At 36.2% G+C, this 21972-nt stretch overlaps 1 protein-coding gene across 1 annotated transcript; it reads right to left on the bottom strand.

Moving 5' to 3' along the window:
• Positions 1 to 4443: 4443 nt before the first annotated feature.
• On the bottom strand, positions 4444 to 20578 carry LOC106068439 (MAM and LDL-receptor class A domain-containing protein 1-like). The gene is made up of 8 exons (XM_013227795.2): positions 20074 to 20578; positions 17664 to 17834; positions 14380 to 14544; positions 13154 to 13303; positions 11642 to 11776; positions 6842 to 6993; positions 6353 to 6434; positions 4444 to 6263 (listed from the first exon to the last, which is right to left on the bottom strand). Exons 1-8 carry the CDS (start codon positions 20150 to 20152, stop codon positions 5767 to 5769), a joined length of 1431 nt encoding a protein of 476 aa, XP_013083249.2. The 5' UTR covers positions 20153 to 20578; the 3' UTR covers positions 4444 to 5766.
• Between the last annotated feature and the right edge of the window lie 1394 nt (positions 20579 to 21972).

Below are 21972 nucleotides of genomic sequence, written 5' to 3'. Positions count from 1 at the left end.
TGGTCTTTAAAATCTTTATCTTGAACAGATACGTAAGCTGTTTTTTTCTGTGCATATAGGACTTATTCCATAAAGACTTAAATAATTAAATAGACATTCATGAACATTTGTCGTACCATCTTCAAAGTCTGGATCTATATGCGTTTCATTACAATTTTATATACTCTGAGTAGATTTACACATACGCTCAGGGCCGCCGCCAGGGTTGTGGCCGCCTGGGTGCAAAAGGTCGCCCCGTGTTTTTTTTCTAGAACAAAAAATTTCTTACTTTGGAGTTTCTTATTAGTTGTATGTAGATGCAGGATGTAAAGGTGCAAGTGTTAACAGTTGAACACTTGTTGCTAATCATTTAAATAATCAAACTATAGGTTCACAAAGTAAATATTTCACATGAAAAAAAAAATCAACACATTTTCACTAGAAGTTCTTATCAAATAAAACAATTAACATATTGATTATTTTTAATTTAAATCAAAGAATTTACAATTTCTATAAAAAAATTCTAGCTGGAATGTTTACGCCGAAGATGTTCTGCCATAATAGTATCAAATTTGGAAATTGTTTTCATTGTAAAAAATGTCCATTGTTTTTTTCCGTGTCAAATAAACGACTGGAGGATCCTCTTAAAGTGAGACATTGCCGAGACATTGCCGAGACTGATAATTACTAGAATAAATCGTTTCATAACAGATTTCCAATGCTGCTTTTCAATTTCATACAATCTTTGCTTAGTTGCATCTATTGTTGTTTTATTTTCAAGAGCAAGTAATAGTTCTGACATTTTTTAAACGTTCTTTATATGATCTGCATTGTATTCGTGTCTTTTCAAAATTAATGAAATATGGCCCCCAACTCCTTTTGTACACGCAATGCCATCTTAATGTTTTCCTCAAATAACCGACACGGGCCACAGCACACTGAATGAAGTGACTCTGAATACAGAAGCCATTGACGGTGTCCTTTTTCACTGTTCAGTAAATGTCGATAATAATAAAATGGAGACAATTTTCACCCATTTTCATTGCGTGGAAATGGTATGTTGGATATGTGATTGGTATAATTTTGAATTAAAAATTAAATATTATGAGCATTACATTTTTCAGACCACTTACTAGGATCATTTGACATTAACGTGAACCCTAGATTGTCTTGACTGTCCAAAGGTTTATATAGAGATGAACTAGTCTGTGATATTAATGTTTGATCCTCTTCCATAAAACTTGTTCTTCTGGAAGTATATAACTTTCACTGTCTGGTTTTCCTCGCGATGATGACGGAATAGACACTTCAGCACTGGATATACGACATTGGCACAATCATTGGAACCATGTTTTTCACTTTCAGTATTTTTAGAAGATGTAAAAAATTTTTTAATGATCCTTTTAACTTTTTTCTACTTCGATTTTGTTGTCGATATTGAGCGCCTGATAAGCGTTTTTTTTTTTCGTTCTGCCATTTTTTTGAAAATTGGAGGTAAATTTGAAATGAAAATTAACTTACAAACACTAAAAAACTTCAATCTATCAATTTAACATATAACGAATTAGCAAACGTTAGCCACTATACCCACTCAATACAGTTCACTTGAATTCCATTAATCACTGCACCATTTTTCAAATTAAAAAATAACAATTAATTTGGGTGCCGTAAAATCGGAATAATAGTAATTCAATATGACGTAATGTATCTATAAAATAAATAAGTTTTCACTGATTTGAACAAAAGATTTAACATGATAATATTAGAATTAAGTAAATGATCTAGATCTATATTTAAATGTTGATTTCGAACCACATTGGAAGATATACTATCCAAGGCAAAGGACAAATGTGGATGGAGAAAGACTGTCAACAGATCGTGTGTGGTGCCCCAACCATCCAACTAATGGATAGGTGAGGAAATGAGGTGAAGATCTTGATTGAGATTATTCTAGATCTATAATGACCCAAAAATATTCTGCTTCATTAGTTGGAGATTAGTAACTCATTCAAAATGAGAGTGTGAATATTTAAGACTATACAAATACTATACATTCGACAATAAAAAAAAATATTTATATTTATCTGTAGTAGATCTACGTACTTTATTTTTTTTTTTTTTTTTTAAATGTGTAGACTGGTCTATTTCTGAAATAAGACTCAATACATATTAAAATATTATAAACTAACCGCAAAAACTCAAGGTCAGGAATAGAGTGGCATCTCTGGAAAAAACAGTGGGAACGAGTGATTTTTTTTTATTGATTCCGAAATAACTTTGAAGTACGAAGGTCGTTGCTGCTTATTTATGTTTTCAAGGGCAATAATAATTAGAACTATGCAATAAATTCAATTAATTTATCAAAATTAAATATAAATATTTTTAAAAAATTAAACTAATATTTACAAAAAAAAAGAGAGAACTTTGAAGAAATGATTTGGCCGCCCCTATCCTTTGGCCGCCTGCGTGCAATGCACACATTGCACAATAGGTAGCGGCGGCCCTGCATACGCTTAACCATGATTTTGTTCCTGGGTAGGGGGGAATTGGACGGGGTAAAACGTTCCATACTATTTGAACTAATAATCATTTACTAATTACTAAGATCAAATTAATCGCTCTATAATATGGCCATCAGGTTATAATACGAGGAAATATATCAAACAAGAGATTTAGTTACTGTTTGTATATATTTAATTTTAGTGTACTAAAATCGGTCCGAATGGTAAAGAGGAGTGCAGTGTTTCCCTTGAATATGCAGATCTAGTCGGTACCTTCATATATTGCCACATCTGATACACACAAAGCATGGGGGGGGGGGGGGGGGGGGGCTGACAACAATGTAAATATTGTCTGGCTGAGTCACTCAAATTGGCGCTTGGCTACCAATCAAAGAACTCGTGTTTGAATCCCCTCTCGAGCAGAATTTTTTCTGATCGCTTAAAGTCAGCACGGCAACCTAATCCCAGATCGCCAACATCAGTGGTTTTCAAACTGTGGTCCGCAGACACCCCAAAGGTCCACGAGACGATATTAGGGTGTCCGCAGATAGAAGGAAATTACATACTATTAAAAAAAACTTCTTCGCTAAAAGCAAGTTTATCCGATCGGATAATTTTAATAATAATCAACTCGCCATCGCTACTGTTTAATATGTTTTGTCATGCTGTGTACTATTCTATGACGACCTAACCTTATGGATGACAGCTTCGATATTTCCTGATTGGGTCTTGAACTCTTTCTTTGTGGAAAAAGTCGGATCTCAAACAAAGATGAATTCATGCCAATAGAAGAGCATCTTATAGACATCCACAAATAAGGAACATAAGCCAGCGTGCGAACAAGACTAGTAGAATACTGGTAAAAAAAATTTAAGACTCTAATTTTATATCCTCATTGTGGGTTATATGGAAAGACAAAGGCTTAGCCCTCGGAACAAAAATCAGACTGATGCGCTCCCTGGCGATGGCCACATTCTTATATATTCTTGCGAGTCTCACTGCAGTACTAGAGAAGAGGATCCTAGCAATGGGATAGAGATGCTACAGAAAGATCCTAGGTGTCACATTTAAAGACCGCATCACAAACCAAGAGATTAGAGACACTGTTACTACAGCGATTGGACCCTACGATGACCTGCTGACTATCGTAAAAAAAAACGAAAGCTAAATATGTAAGGCCATATTTCAAGGTCTTCGGGGCTCACAAAGACCTTCCTTCAGGGAACGGTACCAGGAAAAAGAAGAAGAGATAGACAGAGAAAGCGATGAGAAGACAACATAAAATAATGGACGGGCCTGTCATTGAAAGAGGTTCTATCTAACGCAATAGAAAGAGAGGAATGTGGAAAGACGATCGACAAATCCTTCATGGTGCCCCAACGGTCCAACATACTAAAGGAATGATTAGGTAAGATATTGGGGGTTATATTACAAACATTTTTCTTATTTCGTAGAACGGGAATTCGGTGCCTTTATGAAACTCATCAGAAATAAAAGAAACGGACTAAAAATTTCTACTCGTTTAGATTTGCAGTTACCACTTACAAACACCGTGACATATATAAATTCACTCCTAAAATCTCATAAACTTCATCCAAATCATTGATTTCATGAAATTTATTGTAAACAAAAGTCATAATTTGAATAAACACTCTCTCAATGAAATATTTTTGTTTACAATTGTAATTTATATACTATGAATTTATTTAGCTTTTTTTTTTTAACTTAGGGGTCCGTGGGCAAATTTTAACTATATAAATGTGTTCCCAGTAATAAAGTTTGAGAACCTCTGTCCTATATGTCCAGAAAGAGATTGGATCATAGCGCGCTGGGCAGATTAGAGTCTGAAACAAGCACTATACAAAAGCTATTGTAAACATAATTAAAACAAACAAACAAACAAACAAACAAAAAAAAAAAACAAAAAAAAAAACAAGAACAACAAATGTTACAGTTCGTTCGTTTATTTTGAGAAGAATGTTACGAATAAGGTACCATGGCTAATTACTTACAGTTTTTACAAGGGCATTAAATCCATCGTAAAAATTACTTATTTTTTACGAGAAAGAGGAAGTCCTTTAAGAAAAAATAAAAAGAACTAACTTTGTAGGCCAACAACAGAGACATATAATATTTGTCACTGACTCGGCTCTAAGATTACAATTAAAGAGTATAAGAAATGACTTTACGTTGCATTAACTCTTTTATAAACACAGAATTTTTAATGACTCAAAATAATCAATTCCAGACATGATGTATAGTTTGAAGACCAAGAAGCTGTATGCATTGAAAGTGCATCTACTATTTTTAAAACCTACCCACGCCACATATTTCTATACTAGAACTGATTCACTCATAAGCAAAGTCATATAGAACCATCATATAACGTAAATAAATTATCTTCAAATTCTGACTTGGAGAGATCAGAAATTCACATTCTATGGAGACATTCACTGTAAGTTAGATATTTGAAACATCTGGTGTGAAGTTGTCATCCATAAAGTCCATCATAATTTAGAAAGATAAATGTTGACATTTCTTTAGAAAACAGATATAATATACACATTATGCACACTGATATTGAGTATTTTTGAAAGCTTACATCAACTGACTCTGTCTGTCTGTCCAAAAGTTTAATTCTTCGACACGCAATCTCGGATCAAGCTGAAATTTTGCAGAATTATTTCTTTTACCTGACAATACAAGAATATAAAAAAATAACCAATTAGTTATTTGATTATTAGTAATAAATTACTTTGTTTGGTATCTCAAACAAGAGAAAGAAATAGCACTTGACTGATGTGGTGGTATAAGCTGAGTTAGTCCCTTTTCCAATGGAAAGAAATAGTACTTGACTAAAGTGATGGTATAAGCTGCATTAGTCTCCTGTATAGATTGTGGTCCGAGGCTTATTACAAAATTTAATCACGTGACTGATCCAAACAAACTGATACACTTCATATAAGCTATGTTTTATAAAAAAAAAGTATTTTTGTGTGTATTTTGCTTGTTTTAAAATCGAAATAAACGAAAACGTTGTATCAACAAATCCTTTTAGGGTTCTCCGGTTTGAACTAAACGTTGGCTCTCACTTCGTCAGTCATGCTCAATATCTAAAGACATGAAAAGTCCAATATTAGCTGACAGCATTGACTCTCAAATAACATTATCCAGTTGTGATTAATGTCTGTTGGTCTTAAAATATACACAATATGGCAATGATCAAAATCTTACTTTTTTTTAGTTCACGATACCACTTTAACTTTTCATTTAGCCTAATCGAATATCATTTATGGGCTTCTATTTCAGTTTTATTTTGTAATCGAACCCTATCAAAGTTCATCATTTTCAAAACATTTTCCTTGCTATCTTTATACTTTGCCCACCTCCATACTGAAACGCCGAGGAGTACAACCCCCACGAACAACACGGACACGACACTGAATATAATAGTGAATAAAATGTGCGCATCCAATTCCTGCAACGAGTTAGAACTATCAGTTGTGGAACTAGAGTCAGAAAATTCGTAAGACGAAATCTTCGTTACTCCAGAAGTAATTGAAGTGTTAATTCGAAAAATTGTGGCAGTTTGTTCAGAAGTGAATGGAGCAGTTGAATCATTTTCAGCACCAGTCGCTGGGGAGTCTTCAAGAGTTGCGTCTTGACCTTCTGTCACCACTAGCACCAGATCCTTCACAGTGGTGGCTGCCCAGGTAGATGTTGAGTCCGCTAGACGATCACTGGACACTTCATATTGTGTTGTAAACACTGTGCTGACAGTTGCTAGGAGTGAATAAAAAGTGGAAATTTGGTGTGAAGAATATTTATCTATTACATTTTTTTGTTCAGTACAAAGTGTGTCTTAAACTTACTCTGCGAACAATTAACGAAGAGAAGATCATCCACTGCAATGTCACTGGCAACACTTTGACTCAGCGTAGCTTGAAGTACTATCTGTAACAAGAAATACAAGAGGCAAAGTGTGAACCAAACCATCAGGTTGATGCAATTAGGCAAGGGGAAAACATTTAATCATTTACTTTTTTAAAGTAGGAAGACAGTAAAGACAAACAGATCCATTATTTAATTTTATGTTGTAAATGGCGCCCTATAGCACTACATATTGAACCGATCTAGCAGTTCCTGAACTACAGCAGGTTACAAAAAAAGTTTTTGTATAGAGTATTTTTCATGCTTTAGCATTCTCATTGCCCTTTCTTCCAATCTTTGTGGGCATGTTAGTGGGTTTGAGCATCTCGGAGAAAGTTTCCCACCTGCCTTTAGGTGCTCAGCCAAAAAAAAAAGCTCGAGTTGGGATTCTAAGATGAGGGACGTCTCATTTACTGATAAAACACACTCACCTGGAAAGGTTCTGTTTGATCTGATAAGGTAACTTCTGCTCGGATCCAGCGATTTCCTTTATTGCCTTTCTCCAGAAAAACTCTTTGACTTGCGTTCAACTCTTCGAACGTCCCATTGACGGGCAATAGAAAAACCTCCAGACTTCCGAGATCTCAAATAATAAAATAACTTATGAAACACAAATAAACCAGTACAAAAAAATATTCATCGACATTGCATCGATTTCGGTTTAAACCATTTTGTGCACTTGTTTGAGAAAAACATTCATAGGAGAGCTTGGAAGATTTTCGAAAAAAAACAAAACAAAACAACTAGTTAAACTTAAGGATTCTATGATTTTACCATTCTAAGGGAAACACAAGACACCGATTACAAAAACAAACAGACACAAACTTTCCTTTGTCGATCAATTCATGAAATATAATTCAACTATGAACCTTTCACATGTAACTTTGAAGTGAATCTGGTGTGAATGTGTATTTTGTTTTCTATAGTTATAATGTTGTTGTTTGTGTGTGTCATGCACAGATTGTTCCTTATGAACGGTGTGTGTGTATGTGTGTGTGTGTGTGTGTGTGTGTGGATTATCTGGGAGAAGCTTCCTGTGCTGTCTTTTTCAAAATAATTTAATCAAAATTCGAACTCGAGCCTTCGCGTTGGAAGGCCGACTTGTTAGCCACTGAGCTATCCAAGTTAGACGGTTTTATAATCACGTTTTAGCACAATTCCCTTACACAAGGCTTAACATGCTTTAGCTTAGTAAAACAAAATAAATTTAATAATTACGACTATTTGATTAATTAAATAATTATATTTTTCATTGATTCATGTGTAATCGGTAATGAATAATTGTGCTGAGTTTTAAATTGGTCTGAGATGGAAGAAATATGTTGTTCAAGATTTCACCCGGACAGACAGAGCCAGCTGATATAAGCTTTGTTTATCTTATCTATATCTAGTCATCTAGTCAACATGTACAAGATATGTAATGCATAAATGCAATATATTGTTATAAACTTGGTGGTGGCACAGAGAGGGGTAGTGGTGTGTGTGTAGTCAGCCGACGCAAATCGCCCCAGGCCAGCGCTAGACGAGCGGTCAACCGTGACGAGCTACTACGATCAGCCGAGACGAGTGTCAACACGGCGGTTCGGGAAGGATCGACGGCGGTCCGGGAAGGATCGACGTCGTGAACAGAGCTCAGGAGCGTCACGAGAGTTGTAGTCATCTGACCACCTAGAAACGTCGAGCGGCGTTCTGTCCGGTTCGAGAAGGCCAGTAGGGACCCTATATAAGAGCGGAGGCGACGCAGTCAAGATGGTTCAGAAAGCGGGTTCACGAGAGAAGGTTCAGAAAGGAGGTTCACGGCAGGGGTTCAGAGCCCGGTTCACTACAGTCCGGTCGACTACAGCACAGTTCAGCGGTGTGGTTCTGTACGGAGCATTACGACGGTTCAGTGCGGAGTACTGTCAAGTACAGTTGAGACGACTGGCGTCTTGATCTTGGTCTGCGATCGAGTCCGACACAACGAGCCTAGTGTGTGAAGTCAATCCTGAACTGTTGAACCCAGTGCAAGCCCGGAACGAGACGGAGAGGCCAGTGCAAGAGTTGATCCGGCGGTACGGTGTTATCGAAGAGATATTTGTACAGTCTTGTGTTACGTGCTGCCAATTGTACAGTATTGGCTGTTATTTATTCAACCATTAAAGTGTTACGTTACTTTGGAGCCCTGAGTTGTCAAGTTCTTTAAGTTGGTGGTGCATGGTGCAGTTTGCAGAGAGCCTGGATAGTGAGATTCGTAACAATATACTGGTGGCTGAGGGGGTTAGAGCTTGGCTTCCGAGCTGGGTCCAGAGTTCGAATTTGAATTTCGGAAATTTAGGGCGCCTTTGAGTCTACCCTACTCTAAACTGTACTGACTTTAGTTGGGGAAAGTCAAGGCGGTTGGTAGTTGTGCTGGCTACATGACACCCTGCTCGTTAACCGTTAGCCAAAGAAACTGTTGACTTGACCATCATCTGCCCTATAGATCGAAAGATCTTAAAGGGGAATTTTACTATACTTTACTTTTAATTAATGCTTGAATACATTTAAGAGTAAACCCTCATTTTAATAGGATCTAGGAAGGATTCAGTGTAGACTTCCCAATTACATCTAGCTTATTCTAAAGTCAACCAGTCTGGTTGATTTTGTGCAATTTTAAACTTTTAGTCATAATTTAAACATATATAATTTTACACCTGATTAATGCAATGCATTGTTATTATGCAAATCATTTAATACTTCAAATAATGAGCATCAACCAAGGGATGATATATGATGTAATGGTGAGTTAGATTTATGTCCCTTAGCGGATTAGGAAGTGTGTGTTGCTGTTCGTTATCTAATATGGTTGAATAAAGCCTGAGTGTGTATTTGTAAATCGGCCTTGTTGTTTATCTATTTCTACTTGTATTAAAGAAGTATATCAACTCGAAGAGTTTCCTCTTTATGTTACTCTTCGTCTGTTGATGAACACTGGCATAAAGGGAGACAACAAGACACATTGCACATCACAGCATATCGTTTCGACATGCGCAATCCGTTTCATCCTGTGTTGCATAATTTCGGCCTAGTTACACAATCAAAAAAAAAAAAAAAAAAGTTAACGAACTTAGTTTTAAAGTTGAGTTTTCAAATTCTCGACTTCGAATTCCTCTATGTTGTTGACCGTCTCCTTTTCAGTCATGCTAATGTTGTTAACATGTTGTTAAAATGTAGATGTGATCTAGTCTGAGACGGACGCCATCATAAACAACAGTTTCTTCAAGCTTCTGAGTGACATTAAGTGTGAATGGTACAAAGCTCAAGTGCTTCTGTAGCCAACAATTTAACGAAGGTGTCAGCAGGGCCGGTCTTAGATAATTGGAGGCCCTAGGCGAAGTGAATTTGGTGGCCACAAATAAAATAAAAATTTTAAGAAAAAGAAAAAGCGAAAAAATAAAACTACGCAATTTATTAAGATCCTGCCCGTCTGGATCTATATCTAAATCGACAAGTAACTGAAATTCGTATATCACAATTTCCGTACTAGAGACAGTTACACTAATAAACATACAGTCATAGGGATGTACTATGTTTCAAATTTGTTCTAAGCTTAACAATTTATTCTCGAATTTTTTAAAAGACCTATGCGAGGCTCCCCATAGATCTAAAAGTGGATACTTAACTTTTTTATTTTTATTTTTTTTTAATTTTATGCAAGGCAGCCACCAATTTTAGAACATAGTTTGTCTATACCTAAGGCCAGCCCTGGAGTCTGCATAACATAGGTCTATACTATAGTGCAGTTTGGGCACTGGACTGTCGTTCGGACTTATCGATGGTGCAGGGCTCAAATCCTGCATGCTTCAATTCTGAAGGAACATTCGAAACATGTAAAACATTAATGACAAACAACCTTTTTACTGTCAGTCGCAGAAACAAGGACAAAATTAATAGTATATTTTTAAAAAGACAATACCTCCTTTATATAGCTTCTAGGGCGAGTGTTGTTCTCTTGATAACTAATGAATTTTAGATAAAAAAAAACAATGGAACATTTTTTACCGAGCCCCCTCCCACCTTGGCCCTTGAGGAAGACTCTTGGTTAAGCGAATCTATAGATCTCCTACACTTTATAATATTCCAAAGATAAGCCTTTACATCTAGACTTAGAAGACGTAACACATTAATTGATTGACCTCTTGAATCAATACCTTACATTCGGAAATTCCCAAACACAATAGTCCTTTCCAGAAAGGGTTAGTCCTTTCAAGACTGACTTCGGATCAAGATCTAGATCTACTAGCCAAATTTAAATGTATTTCTTTTTTTTTTTTACAAAAATTATAACGGACAAAATGGAGTTTTCCCCGTGTCACCAACGAGGTAATAATTTTTTTCACTGCGCTATACTTCAACTGTTCATTTTCTAGAGCCGTTTTGGGAATCAGCATTCAAGTTCCATGAAGTTCTAAATTGAATAGAGTTATTGTTAAAACAATATAATTCTTTTCCTTATTTCAAGCTAGGTACCCTATACACAAAGATACATTTCTTATGCCAAATGCTAGGATATATTCCTACAAGTGCTCCTTCTTCCCAGTGCGTTTAGAGCATGTAATGGGTTGCCTGAATCAGCCAAGAAAACAAAAGTATCTGATTAACAATCATAGATGCGCATAGAAACGTAATTATCTTCTTTTTTTTGACGTAACATCTGTAATTTATAAGAAGAAACTAAAAATGGACAAGTTCTTAAACTGACATTGAGGCCTACTATAAGCTCGATACTATCAAACGTATAATTTTTCACCTCCGAAATGGAAACAACAAACTAAAAACAACACACTAATGGAAGATGAAAATTAGGACTAACGAAATGCTTCGGTGCTGAGAGTCACCAGAGAATGTAATCACCTCCTCTAAAGTTGCATGCTCTATCGATAGACCCGAAGTAAAATACTGCCACCCCCCCCCCTCCGAAAAAAACAAAACAAAAAAAAAACACAACACCTTAAGAATAAAAACTGATTGGGTAACTCGGAGGTGTAATCAGTTGGTGGTGTTGTCCGCACGGGGCATTATATACACAGCTACGCCACTGGGGGAGCTGCCTGTTGAAGCCAGTGCGCAATTTACACCAGTTATATAATTAGTTATTTTAACATCCACGATAATGAGAACTTTGAACAAAAAGCTAAGTCTTTTACCATTCGATCACCATACTCGAGTTAAAATCTTGTTAATCGTCTATAGTAGTAAATAAAATAACTCACCATCGTCACCATACATGTGGTAAAAGAACTCAAGACAGAGACCATCTAATTCATGCTCGAAGTACAAGGGCGACAGTATCCTGGCCACTTTACCGCTTGGTTCTGGTACTGAAGACTCAATGTACAGGTAATAACCTGAGAACAAGAAGTAAAAACTAATTAAAAACATGTTAAGACGATGGTTTGTATAGGCTAGTGAGCTTACGCGACCAAGCACGAGCGTTGTGTAAATACGGCAAACAGTTCGGGAGTTGTTTTTTTTTTAATAGAATGATAAAAATGTCTCAATCTGATGTTTGTGTCATGTATTATTTGATATAATAATAATAATAAGGCTTATCTTCGGGTCCAAAGATTAATGAGGAATGCAGTAATTCCCATCTAACGTAGGCAAAACCATTTTCCGACAGTGATCGATTTAGATTTTTATTTCGCCGTCTACGTCTGTCCTTTGCAGCGGATTTTCTTTTGGTGTCAAATGTGTATCCCGCGGCCTTTTTAATTGACATCCAGCTGTCTGCACCAGGTGCTCTCTTCTATGTCTGTTAAAGCAAGTTGGCGCCTAAGTTGGTCTTTAGAACGTTTCTGTCGGGCACCTCTGTTGAGTCACCACCTTTCAGCTCACCAAAAAAGACTGCTTTTGGCATACGTTCGTCCCCCCTACGGGATACGTGCCCTGCCCAGCGTAACTGTCGACCATAAGAATTCCCTCTATACTGTCCATACCGGTATTCGCAAGGACATCGCTGTTTGTAGTGCAGTCTTGTCGCCGTGTGTCCATGATCTTTGATTTAGATAGATCCTAGGTATCACCTACAGAGACAGCATCATAAACGAGGGAAATAGAAACAGGACCCCACCCCAAAAGAACATGCTGACCAATTTAAAAAAACAACAACAACAACAATAGCAATTTAAAACTTTATGGCCTAATCAAAAGGTCCTCCCAGCATCTCAACAGAGGCAGCCTTAGCAGCGCGATCGGCCTTGGGCGGGTGTCATATTAGAGCCATGTATATTTATTTATTCGATGGGCTGACGGTTATAATAGGTTCTCTTCATTCGTCCAACTTGCCTCTGAACTCAATGAGAAAACTCACTGTTAAGCAAATAACAGCAACTAACGTTATTAAAAAACTACAAGCTGTTATATATATCCTGTTTCTTAATGTTCCTAAAGCATTACACACTGACATATTAACAATCATACCATTAACAACTCTCTTTTAGTCCAGCCTGTCAGTATGTTGTGATTGGTCCCACTACAGGTTATTAAGGTCAGGTACCAAAACCTAAATGTCTGTCCTCAATTCTGTTACAGTCACTAAATTTTGTTTCTGACACCTTTAGATAAGTACGATACAATTAAAAGATAGAATACATGCGTATTTAACATTAAGACAGAGAGGAATGGAGAAAGACGGTCGACGAGTCTTGCGTGGTGCCCCAACGGTCCAATAGGCTAAGGGATAGGAAAAGATAAAGGTAAAACAACATTGGTGATGAACGAACCAAAAGTCTTGTTCGTCGTGTGGTCTACAGATGGCCCAGTGTTTGGAGTAGGCGTCTTGCCCCTGTGTCGAATCCACGTGATGTTGCCAGTTAGGTCGCGGCTCCATCCACAAAGTCCGTCCTCGAAATTGCATCCATGGCTTTGGTTAACTGGTAGAAATAAGAACATTCACGAGAGGTAATAAAACATTAATTATAAAACATTAAAAATTAAAATGGATTCATTTCTAGACTACAGTTACTCCTTAGACTGCATACCTAGGTTTCTATTACTTTAATTCCTTTCTGGTGTGACTCTCATTTAAATTGTGATGGGAGGGGTAGAGATGTTTTTCAACAATATCAAGTGTATTCAGTGTATAGAGTAAGTAAAATATCCCTTGGAGATTTTGCGATCTATAGGGCAGATGATGTAAAGGTCATCTGTTTCTGTGGCCCACGGTTAATGAGGGTGTCATGTGGCTAGCACAATGACCAACCGCCTTTGCTTTCCCCAACTAATGTCAGGTAGCCACTAGAGTTGGGTGGACTCAGGAGGGTCCTAAAAATCCCGAAAATTAAAATCCCTGTCTTCATTGTGATTTGAATCTGAGACTACTCGGTTTAGAAGTCAAGCGCTTTATCACTCAGCCAACACGCACCCTCGGTGTATAGAATTCTATTGATAAAAAATATAGTTTTTGATCATTTAATAATTTGTTTTCACTTTTGAGTACTGCAGATTCCTGAACTGTTCACTTTTTGTAGCTAAAAATAACTCATATTATTTAACTGGAAGAGAGAGAGCTTCCTTGTTTATTTTTGTCTCTACTTCATTGCCTTTTGAAAAAAAATAAAAAAATCAAACTTTTTTTTTCATAGGATTCCTTACATTGCCCTCACATTTGTCTATACCGCCTTTTCTTTAGCATGAAAAGCTCTTGTGCTATCTCCTATATCGTTGAGCATAGAACAGTGGTCGTTCAAAAGATGTACTTAAAAAATCGGAATAAAAATAGGTAACAGGAAAGAACATATGAAAAAATAAAAATAAAAGGAGCAAGAAAGAAGACTGAGAGAGAGAGAGAGAGAGAGAGAGAGATAGATAGATAGATAGATAGAGAGAGAGAGAGAGAGAGAGAGAGAGAGAGAGAGAGAGACAACGCAACGTCGTGTATGATGATTATGAAGGGGAGACTAACAAGTGAATTTTTAAATGCTACATCAAACAAAGTGAGTTATCTAACCTTCACATGATGGCGGCTCTTCGTTCCAATGACTTCCGTTGCAATAAACCGTTTCGTGACCTTTTCTTCTGAACCCGACATCACAGACAAACTGTAGCAGGGCACCGCCATGAAATGTCAGTATTGACAGAGGAGGCTCAACACTGGGCGTGATACACCCGGCAGCTGAAGGTGAACAGTTTTGAAATAGGGAAGAGTCTCAAACATTATACAAAAATTAACAAACATTTTAATGTTTAATAATTACATGTGATCTTAATGAAATTGAAGCAGATATTAATAATAATAATATACAAGGCCGGCCCTAACAGTTCAAACGGATAGCGCGGGGCCCAGTCTGGTGAGGGATAAGTATAATGTCAAAATTAAGATTTTTAAATAGAAATACATTTGTCTTTGCAATATTCTTAGTAGCTAAAAGCTGAACATACCATTTTTTTTTAATCGCGCGTACGATTGGCACCCCAAATTCACAATTTTGATATTTTTTTAGATTTTTATGAGTTTTCAGGAGATTTTAATTATTTCTGGAGATTTTAATAATGTCAGGAGATTTTAATAATTTCAGGAGATTTTAATAATTTCAGGAGATTTTAATAATTTCAGATTTTCAAGAGGCCCTGGAAAATCATGAGGCAGAGGGAAACATTATAAGCTATAATGGTTTTAATTTAATAATTTACACTTAGAATTAGCGCGGGGCCTATGATAGTGCTGGCCCACTGCGGCCGCATGGGTTGCAGTAGTCTAAGGCCGGCCCTAATATTATACAAGTAACTAAATTTTTGATAGTATCAAAACACCTGCACACAATTATAGAGACCTAGCTATTTTAAGTGAGTTAAAATTATTAGTATATTCTGCATATTGCCACTTAATGTAAGCGACAAGTTCTCAAGAGATGTGGGAAACTGTTTCGAGAAACTAAAGTAATTTTCCATTAGAACTAAAAATTCCCTAGAAAGTCACAAAAAAAACAACAACAACAACAAATATCTTCTCTGCTAGGGATAGGCAGGTGGTAAAAGACAATGGATTGTAACCAGCCTGATCTAGATATACATTTTTAGAAACCTTCATATTTACTCTTAACTACACATTTCTAGAAGCCTTCACATTTCTAGATAACTGCACGTTTCTAGAAGCCTTCACATTTCTAGTTATCTAACATATTTCTAATTTCCTATATATTTATAGTTATACAGATATTTCTAGTTACATACAGATTGCAAGTTATCTCAAATGTTTTCTGGTTACCCACACAATTGTTGGATTTTGTTTCATCGTTAAACCATGTCACGAGTCGAGTCTGTGACCTATTTCGACCAGTTTCTAGAAGCAAGTTCAAACCAGTGCAAGTGTCCAGCGTAAACAAGTTAATTTTAGATATCCAATCAAAGAAAGAGGTTAAGGGAAAAAATAGCACACGTCAGCTTCTAGAAGGTCAAAGTTACTAAAATAATTATCTGAGAAAGTTCCATGATTCTGGAACGTACGATCAAAGAAAGTATAAATAAGGGGAAAGTCAGTTAGACGGGGTCCTCGCATAGTAGTAGTTCTTGTAGAGCGATGGTCCTCGCTCAGTCTTCGATTAGTAACAAGTTTTGTGATATTAGCGGGTCCATTAAGTAAAGTTTTAGTAGTTGAAGTTATACTAAGTGAAGTTTTATGTATCTTTAAGTTTTATTTATGAAGTGTTAAGTTGTTATTGAATTAAGAAATTAATATGATGTGAAAGTTGAAGAAGTTATTAAAGAAGTTCGAAGAAAATACAGAGAGATGTTTCTTTCTTCATTTCATTGAATTGTCAAGTTTGATAATATAATCCCCGGCAAGTGTGTTCGTCACAAACCATTCAAACGGTATATCCACTTCAAAATAAAATGATTATATAGTTGAAATCTCAGAGGAGACCAAAAGATATTTTACAGACTGTGAGAGCGTCCTCATTTACACTGATTTATCTCCTGAACCTAGAGGCAATGGTACGTATTCAGGGTTGGTCCACTCTCTGTAATACTTACCAATGCCTTTAGGTTCAGGATTGGTCCACTCTCTGTAATACTTACCAATGCATTTAGGTTCAGGAATGGTCCACTCTCTGTAATACTTACCAATGTATTTAGGTTCAGGATTGGTCCACTCTCTGTAATACTTACCAATGCATTTAGGTTCAGGAATGGTCCACTCTCTGTAATACTTACCAATGCCTTTAGGTTCAGGATTGGTCCACTCTCTGTAATACTTACCAATGCATTTAGGTTCAGGAATGGTCCACTCTCTGTAATACTTACCAATGTATTTAGGTTCAGGATTGGTCCACTTTCTGTAATACTTAAAAATGCATTTAGGTTCAGGATTGGTCCACTCTCTGTAATACTCACCAATGTATTTAGGTTCAGGATTGGTCCACTCTCTGTAATACTTACCAATGTATTTAGGTTCAGGATTGGTCCACTCTCTGTAATACTTACCAATGCATTTAGGTTCATGATTGGTCCACTCTCTGTAATACTTACCAATGCATTTAGGTTCAGGATTGGTCCACTCTCTGTAATACTTACCAATGCATTTAGGTTCAGGATTGGTCCACTTTCTGTAATACTTACCAATGTATTTAGGTTCAGGATTGGTCCACTCTCTGCAATACTTACCAATGCATTTAGGTTCAGGATTGGTCGACTCTCTGTAATTCTTACCAATGCATTTAGGTTCAGGATTGGTCGACTCTCTCTAATTCTTACCAATGCATTTAGGTTCAGGATTGGTCCACTCTCTGTAATACTTACCAATGCATTTAGGTTCAGGATTGGTCCACTCTCTCTAATTCTTACCAATGCATTTAGGTTCAGGATTGGTCCACTCTCTGTAATACTTACCAATGCATTTAGGTTCAGGATTGGTCCACTCTCTGTAATTCTTACCAATGCATTTAGGTTCAGGATTGGTCCACTCTCTCTAATTCTTACCAATGCATTTAGGTTCAGGATTGGTCCACTCTCTGTAATACTTACCAATGCATTTAGGTTCAGGATTGGTCCATTCTCTCTAATTCTTACCAATGCATTTAGGTTCAGGATTGGTCCACTCTCTGTAATACTTACCAATGCATTTAGGTTCAGGATTGGTCGACTCTCTGTAATTCTTACCAATGCATTTAGGTTCAGGATTGGTCGACTCTCTCTAATTCTTACCAATGCATTTAGGTTCAGGATTGGTCCACTCTCTGTAATACTTGCAAATGCATTTAGGTTCAGGATTGGTCCACTCTCTGTAATTCTTACCAATGCATTTAGGTTCAGGGTTGGTCCACTCTCCTTTGATACACAAGGCTACATTAGCACCAAGCAGCTGGAATCCATGTTTACAGGTGAAGTTAACATAGGGAGCATTCGATCTTTGTCTGCGGTAGCTGAAGTGACCATTAGGTAAGTCTAATTTGCGACACGGCGGGTCTGAAAAGTATAGTTCTGATATCAATTTTTGATGTTGAATAAGGGAAACAACTTGTACATTATTGGTAGATATAGTTTTAAGGATCGAGTTCTTCCCCCTTAGATAATTTTTTTTAAAGGATGTATCTATCTATCTATCTATCTATCTATCTATCTATCTATCTATCTATATAGATATATATATATTTCTTCATGGCTCAAGAGTTTGGACACCATGTAATGGAAAGATCACTCTTTTATTGCTGTAAGTCGGACGGACTAGAGTTACCCTAGGGAAAAAAAAGAGGGGGGGGGGAGAACAAGTATTTTTCACCCGTCGCAAAATAGCAGGGCCGGACTTAACCGTTGTGACCAAGAAGTCATAGAAAGATCACTCTTTTTTATTTCTACCCCACGTAGTTTTAGCGGCGAATAAAAAGTGTGTGTGTGTGCGTGTGGGGAGAACAAGTAATCTACCCGTCACTAAATAGCAGGGCTAGATTCAACTGTTGTGGGGCTGGCTCAATGCCAAACGGATTTGGTGGGGCCAAGATTGAGTAGGGATACGGATAATAAGTGAAAATTAAGAATTTGTATTAGAAAATAAAGTCGTCTTTGCATTTTATTCATTCTTTACTACGTACAGAATTACATTACGAGCCTTGCGTGTAGCGAAGTCATACAGTATATCATAAAAGGATTGGAGTTTTCCATTTTGATAGACGCCCCAAAATGACAATTTTTTGTCTATGTATTTCAGGATATTTTTTTTTTGAGTTTTCAAAAGATTTTAATAATTTTCGAAGATTCCCAGGACTTTTTGGTATATTTTGCACTTTCAGGAGATTTCCAGAAGCTTCTGGTAAATCAGGAGGCTGTGGGAATTCTGTTATAAGTTATAAAATGGTTTAATCGAATAATTTACAACTAGAATTAGCGCGGGTCCTTTGAAAGTGCGGAGCCCACTGCGGTCGCATAGGTTGCATCGGCCTAAGGCCGGCCCTCCTAAATTTCAGCCGTGGGCCGTGGGTCGACTATTTTTTTTATATTTTTATAGCTAAATACACCCTTTTTCTATAATGTTAAACACTTTAGATTAATTGTTGTTATAAATTATATTTCACTTATATGCATACTGTATGCGTTCTTTTTCTTTTTAAAGAAAAGTGAACAAATTATGTACAATGTAAGTAATGTAAGACTTATAAGGCTTCCTTAATTTGTAACAATATTTTTAGAAAAAAAAGCTAAATATAAGAAATTCATTAAAAAAAAAACAACAAAGCTTATACAAGGGAAGAACTCCGCACTTACAACGATTTATCTCACGAGGAAGTTATTTCCCCTATTTGATATCAAATATAAGTAGTAAGTACCAACAGTTAATTGGCTAAATGGTTAATAGTTTATTTTATTCATGTTTTATTAGGTAAATAATTTGATTAAATTTTTACATTGATCCAACAATGTGTGTGCGAGAAATAACGTGTACAATTATTTAAGCGGACAAAACCCTACATATTTGACCATATCTGTGAGTACTGAAGGATTAATTTCCTTTGTTGGCATTGCGTAAAATAACTAATAACCATTAATTAATGGTCTAAACGGTTAATTTGTGTTTTTTTATTCATCTATTGTCTACGCCAATGAATGGTTGTGAAAAGTTTCAACTTGATTCTAGAATGGGTGTGAGAGAAATAACATGTACAAACTTTTACCAGACAGAAGTACAGAGTGAGTTGATAGAAACTTTATAAAGAGCGGTTACTGCAATGTATTCCTACCTAGTATAGTCTGACCTGTTGTTGTTGGTGTTGTTTTACTGTTAATAGGGAATAGTTGTAATAATACTATAATTTTATGAAATATGCTTGCATAGTTAATTTAACAAATTAAATCTTTCCCTTTCAGAAAAAAAAATACAAGAGTTGTGTTGTGTAATTAAGTTTCTTGTTGTGTGTTGTGAACTGATCTGTTCTTATGTGTCAAAATGTGTTGGTGTCCAGGTCAGCGTGTGTGTCTAATGTGTTATCGTGAACTGTTGTGTCATTCTTGTACAATACTACTAGAAGTGGCATTACTAATGTATCGAATAATAATTACAACGGATTTTCAATATCTTTTCTAGTTTTTAAGATGTAACTCGCAGTCAGGCCACGCAAAACTAATAACGGCTATTCCCTTTTCGGGGCCGCTAAAAATAAACAAATATACAATAATATGCTAAATCTAACCTAAATTCATTTAATAGACTCACCAATTGGATTGCTGTAAACACACAATGTTGTAAGCAGTATAATACCAAAGCAAATGGGCAGCATTGCTCTAAACGTCATAGAAGACTTTTATTTTAACACAACTACTTTTTGTTATTGCATAATGACTAATATAATTCATAGCTATCTTTTATATGATTTAATATTGTATTCTTCTCTACTGATCTAAATTTATCTGTGAACTACCTGCCTTAAGGATGTGAACCCTTATAATTAGCAAGAATACACTTAACATGTCACGTACTTTTTAAAGAATATAGAGATGCCTTTCTGTTTACTCGAAGAGAGTCATATCCGCTAAAATTAAGCCTGTACAAATAATTAGCGATGTGTTTTCTAGTCCCGCACAAGAAAATGTTGAAACAATAACACGCTTTTAATAGACACAATGACGGAGGTGTCACTCTAGTCACTTTATGATAAGTTTGAAGACAATCTCAGTGAATCAGAGTCCTGGTTGAAAGTAGTTGGACACTAGGCACTGTAGTGTTTTCATGCGTTTAGAACGTAAAGGTCAGCCTGCAACGTCAAGAGATGGGGGGCTGTTTAAATTGACAGTGTCAAGTCAACTCTAGCAAACAAACAGAGGCTACATCCTTCGTAATAATGGAGAATTTGTTTTTTTAATCTTTAATCATCATTTAATGATAATTAGCCTGAAAGTAAGGTTGCCTGTAAGGTTGTATGTAATTTATCATTGAGGTTATCTGCAAAGGTTTAATATGCAAAGTTTATTTTAAAGGTTTATTGATGTTTAATTATCTGCAAGGTGTAGTATGCCAAGTTTATTTAAAAGGTTTATTGATGTAAAACTATTTTTTCGGTAAGTGGACACCAATTATGTAGTGTTTTGGATTTAAAATTATTTTATCTGTTATTCATAGACCAGTAAACTTTGTGCACTAGGAACTCTTTATCCTTTCCAGGCTACCCCCCTCCCCCCTCCCCCAGGAGAAGGAAAGCTCTAAACCAGTGGTTCCCAAACGTTTTTGTCTCGTAGACCCATTGCCATGTTTTCTAGTTTTCGGTAGACCCCATGTTTAGCTTGCAAATTTTTTCTACAAAAACTTTTTTTTTTTTAAACAAATTTCTAACTGTAGTGAGTTGAAGAGTGAAAATGTAATTTAAAACTACATATTAAGTTAAAGAGATCTTTCTTTTTTTTTATGATAAAAATTCCAGTTTAAACCAATTAAAATCACCAAACACACAGGAATATTTTTTTTTCAGGTTTATCATCCGTTGCTACAGATATTGAATTTGTTATTCTTTGAAGTAGTCCTTCCAATATTAAATATTAATTAATTAGTTAATTAGTTTGCCTTAAACATCATTATAAAGGGTTTCGCAAAGAGCGTTTTCTCACGTATTTCTTGATCTTTCACGTGTGGTTCAAATATTGAATCTGCGGAATTGTTTTCATTAACAGGGGAAGGGGCGAAGGCAAGTAACTGGAGCCTAAACCAGTAAGCGTCGAGCAGGAAGGGCTCACACCCTGCAGAAAGAAAACAGAACTCAAACCTCTGCTGCGTTGTAGCTATACCCAAACTTGGGAAAGGTTTCGTGGGTCAACCCCGAGGAAAAATGTGAAATGGCGACCATTAGGATGTTTATAGCACACAGCGCTACACCCTGGCAGGCCTGCAACGCTGTTGATCCCAGACTGTATATGTTGTTTGAAAAGAATTCCATTAGAAGCTTTTTAATTTTATAACTCATCCCACTGACGTGCACTTGAACTGTATTGTTGCCAAAATAAAATTCTTTTAATATCAGATGTACGTTTGTGTAAAACGGCTGGTAACACCAATGTTTGACCTATAGTATTTTGCAATAAGTAAAGAGATATTGTAAGACGCTCACAAACCATCATTTTCTCT

This window comes from Biomphalaria glabrata, chromosome 10, assembly GCF_947242115.1.
Source record: "Biomphalaria glabrata chromosome 10, xgBioGlab47.1, whole genome shotgun sequence".
In the NCBI taxonomy this organism is placed as follows: Eukaryota; Metazoa; Mollusca; class Gastropoda; family Planorbidae; genus Biomphalaria; species Biomphalaria glabrata.
Note: the sequence above shows the minus strand (reverse complement) of the source record. Positions and strands in the feature narration are given on the sequence as shown.

Excerpts from the sequence above, each read along its gene's own strand:
- LOC106068439 (XM_013227795.2), bottom strand. The coding sequence starts at position 20,152 with ATGACGTTTAGAGCAATGCTGCCCATTTGCTTTGGTATTATACTGCTT. Across the intron at positions 14,545-17,663 it reads CCCTGAACCTAAATGCATTG|CTGCCGGGTGTATCACGCCC; the intron begins GTAAGAATTACA and ends GTTCACCTTCAG. Across the intron at positions 6,264-6,352 it reads CTTCGTTAATTGTTCGCAGA|CAACTGTCAGCACAGTGTTT; the intron begins GTAAGTTTAAGA and ends ATTCACTCCTAG.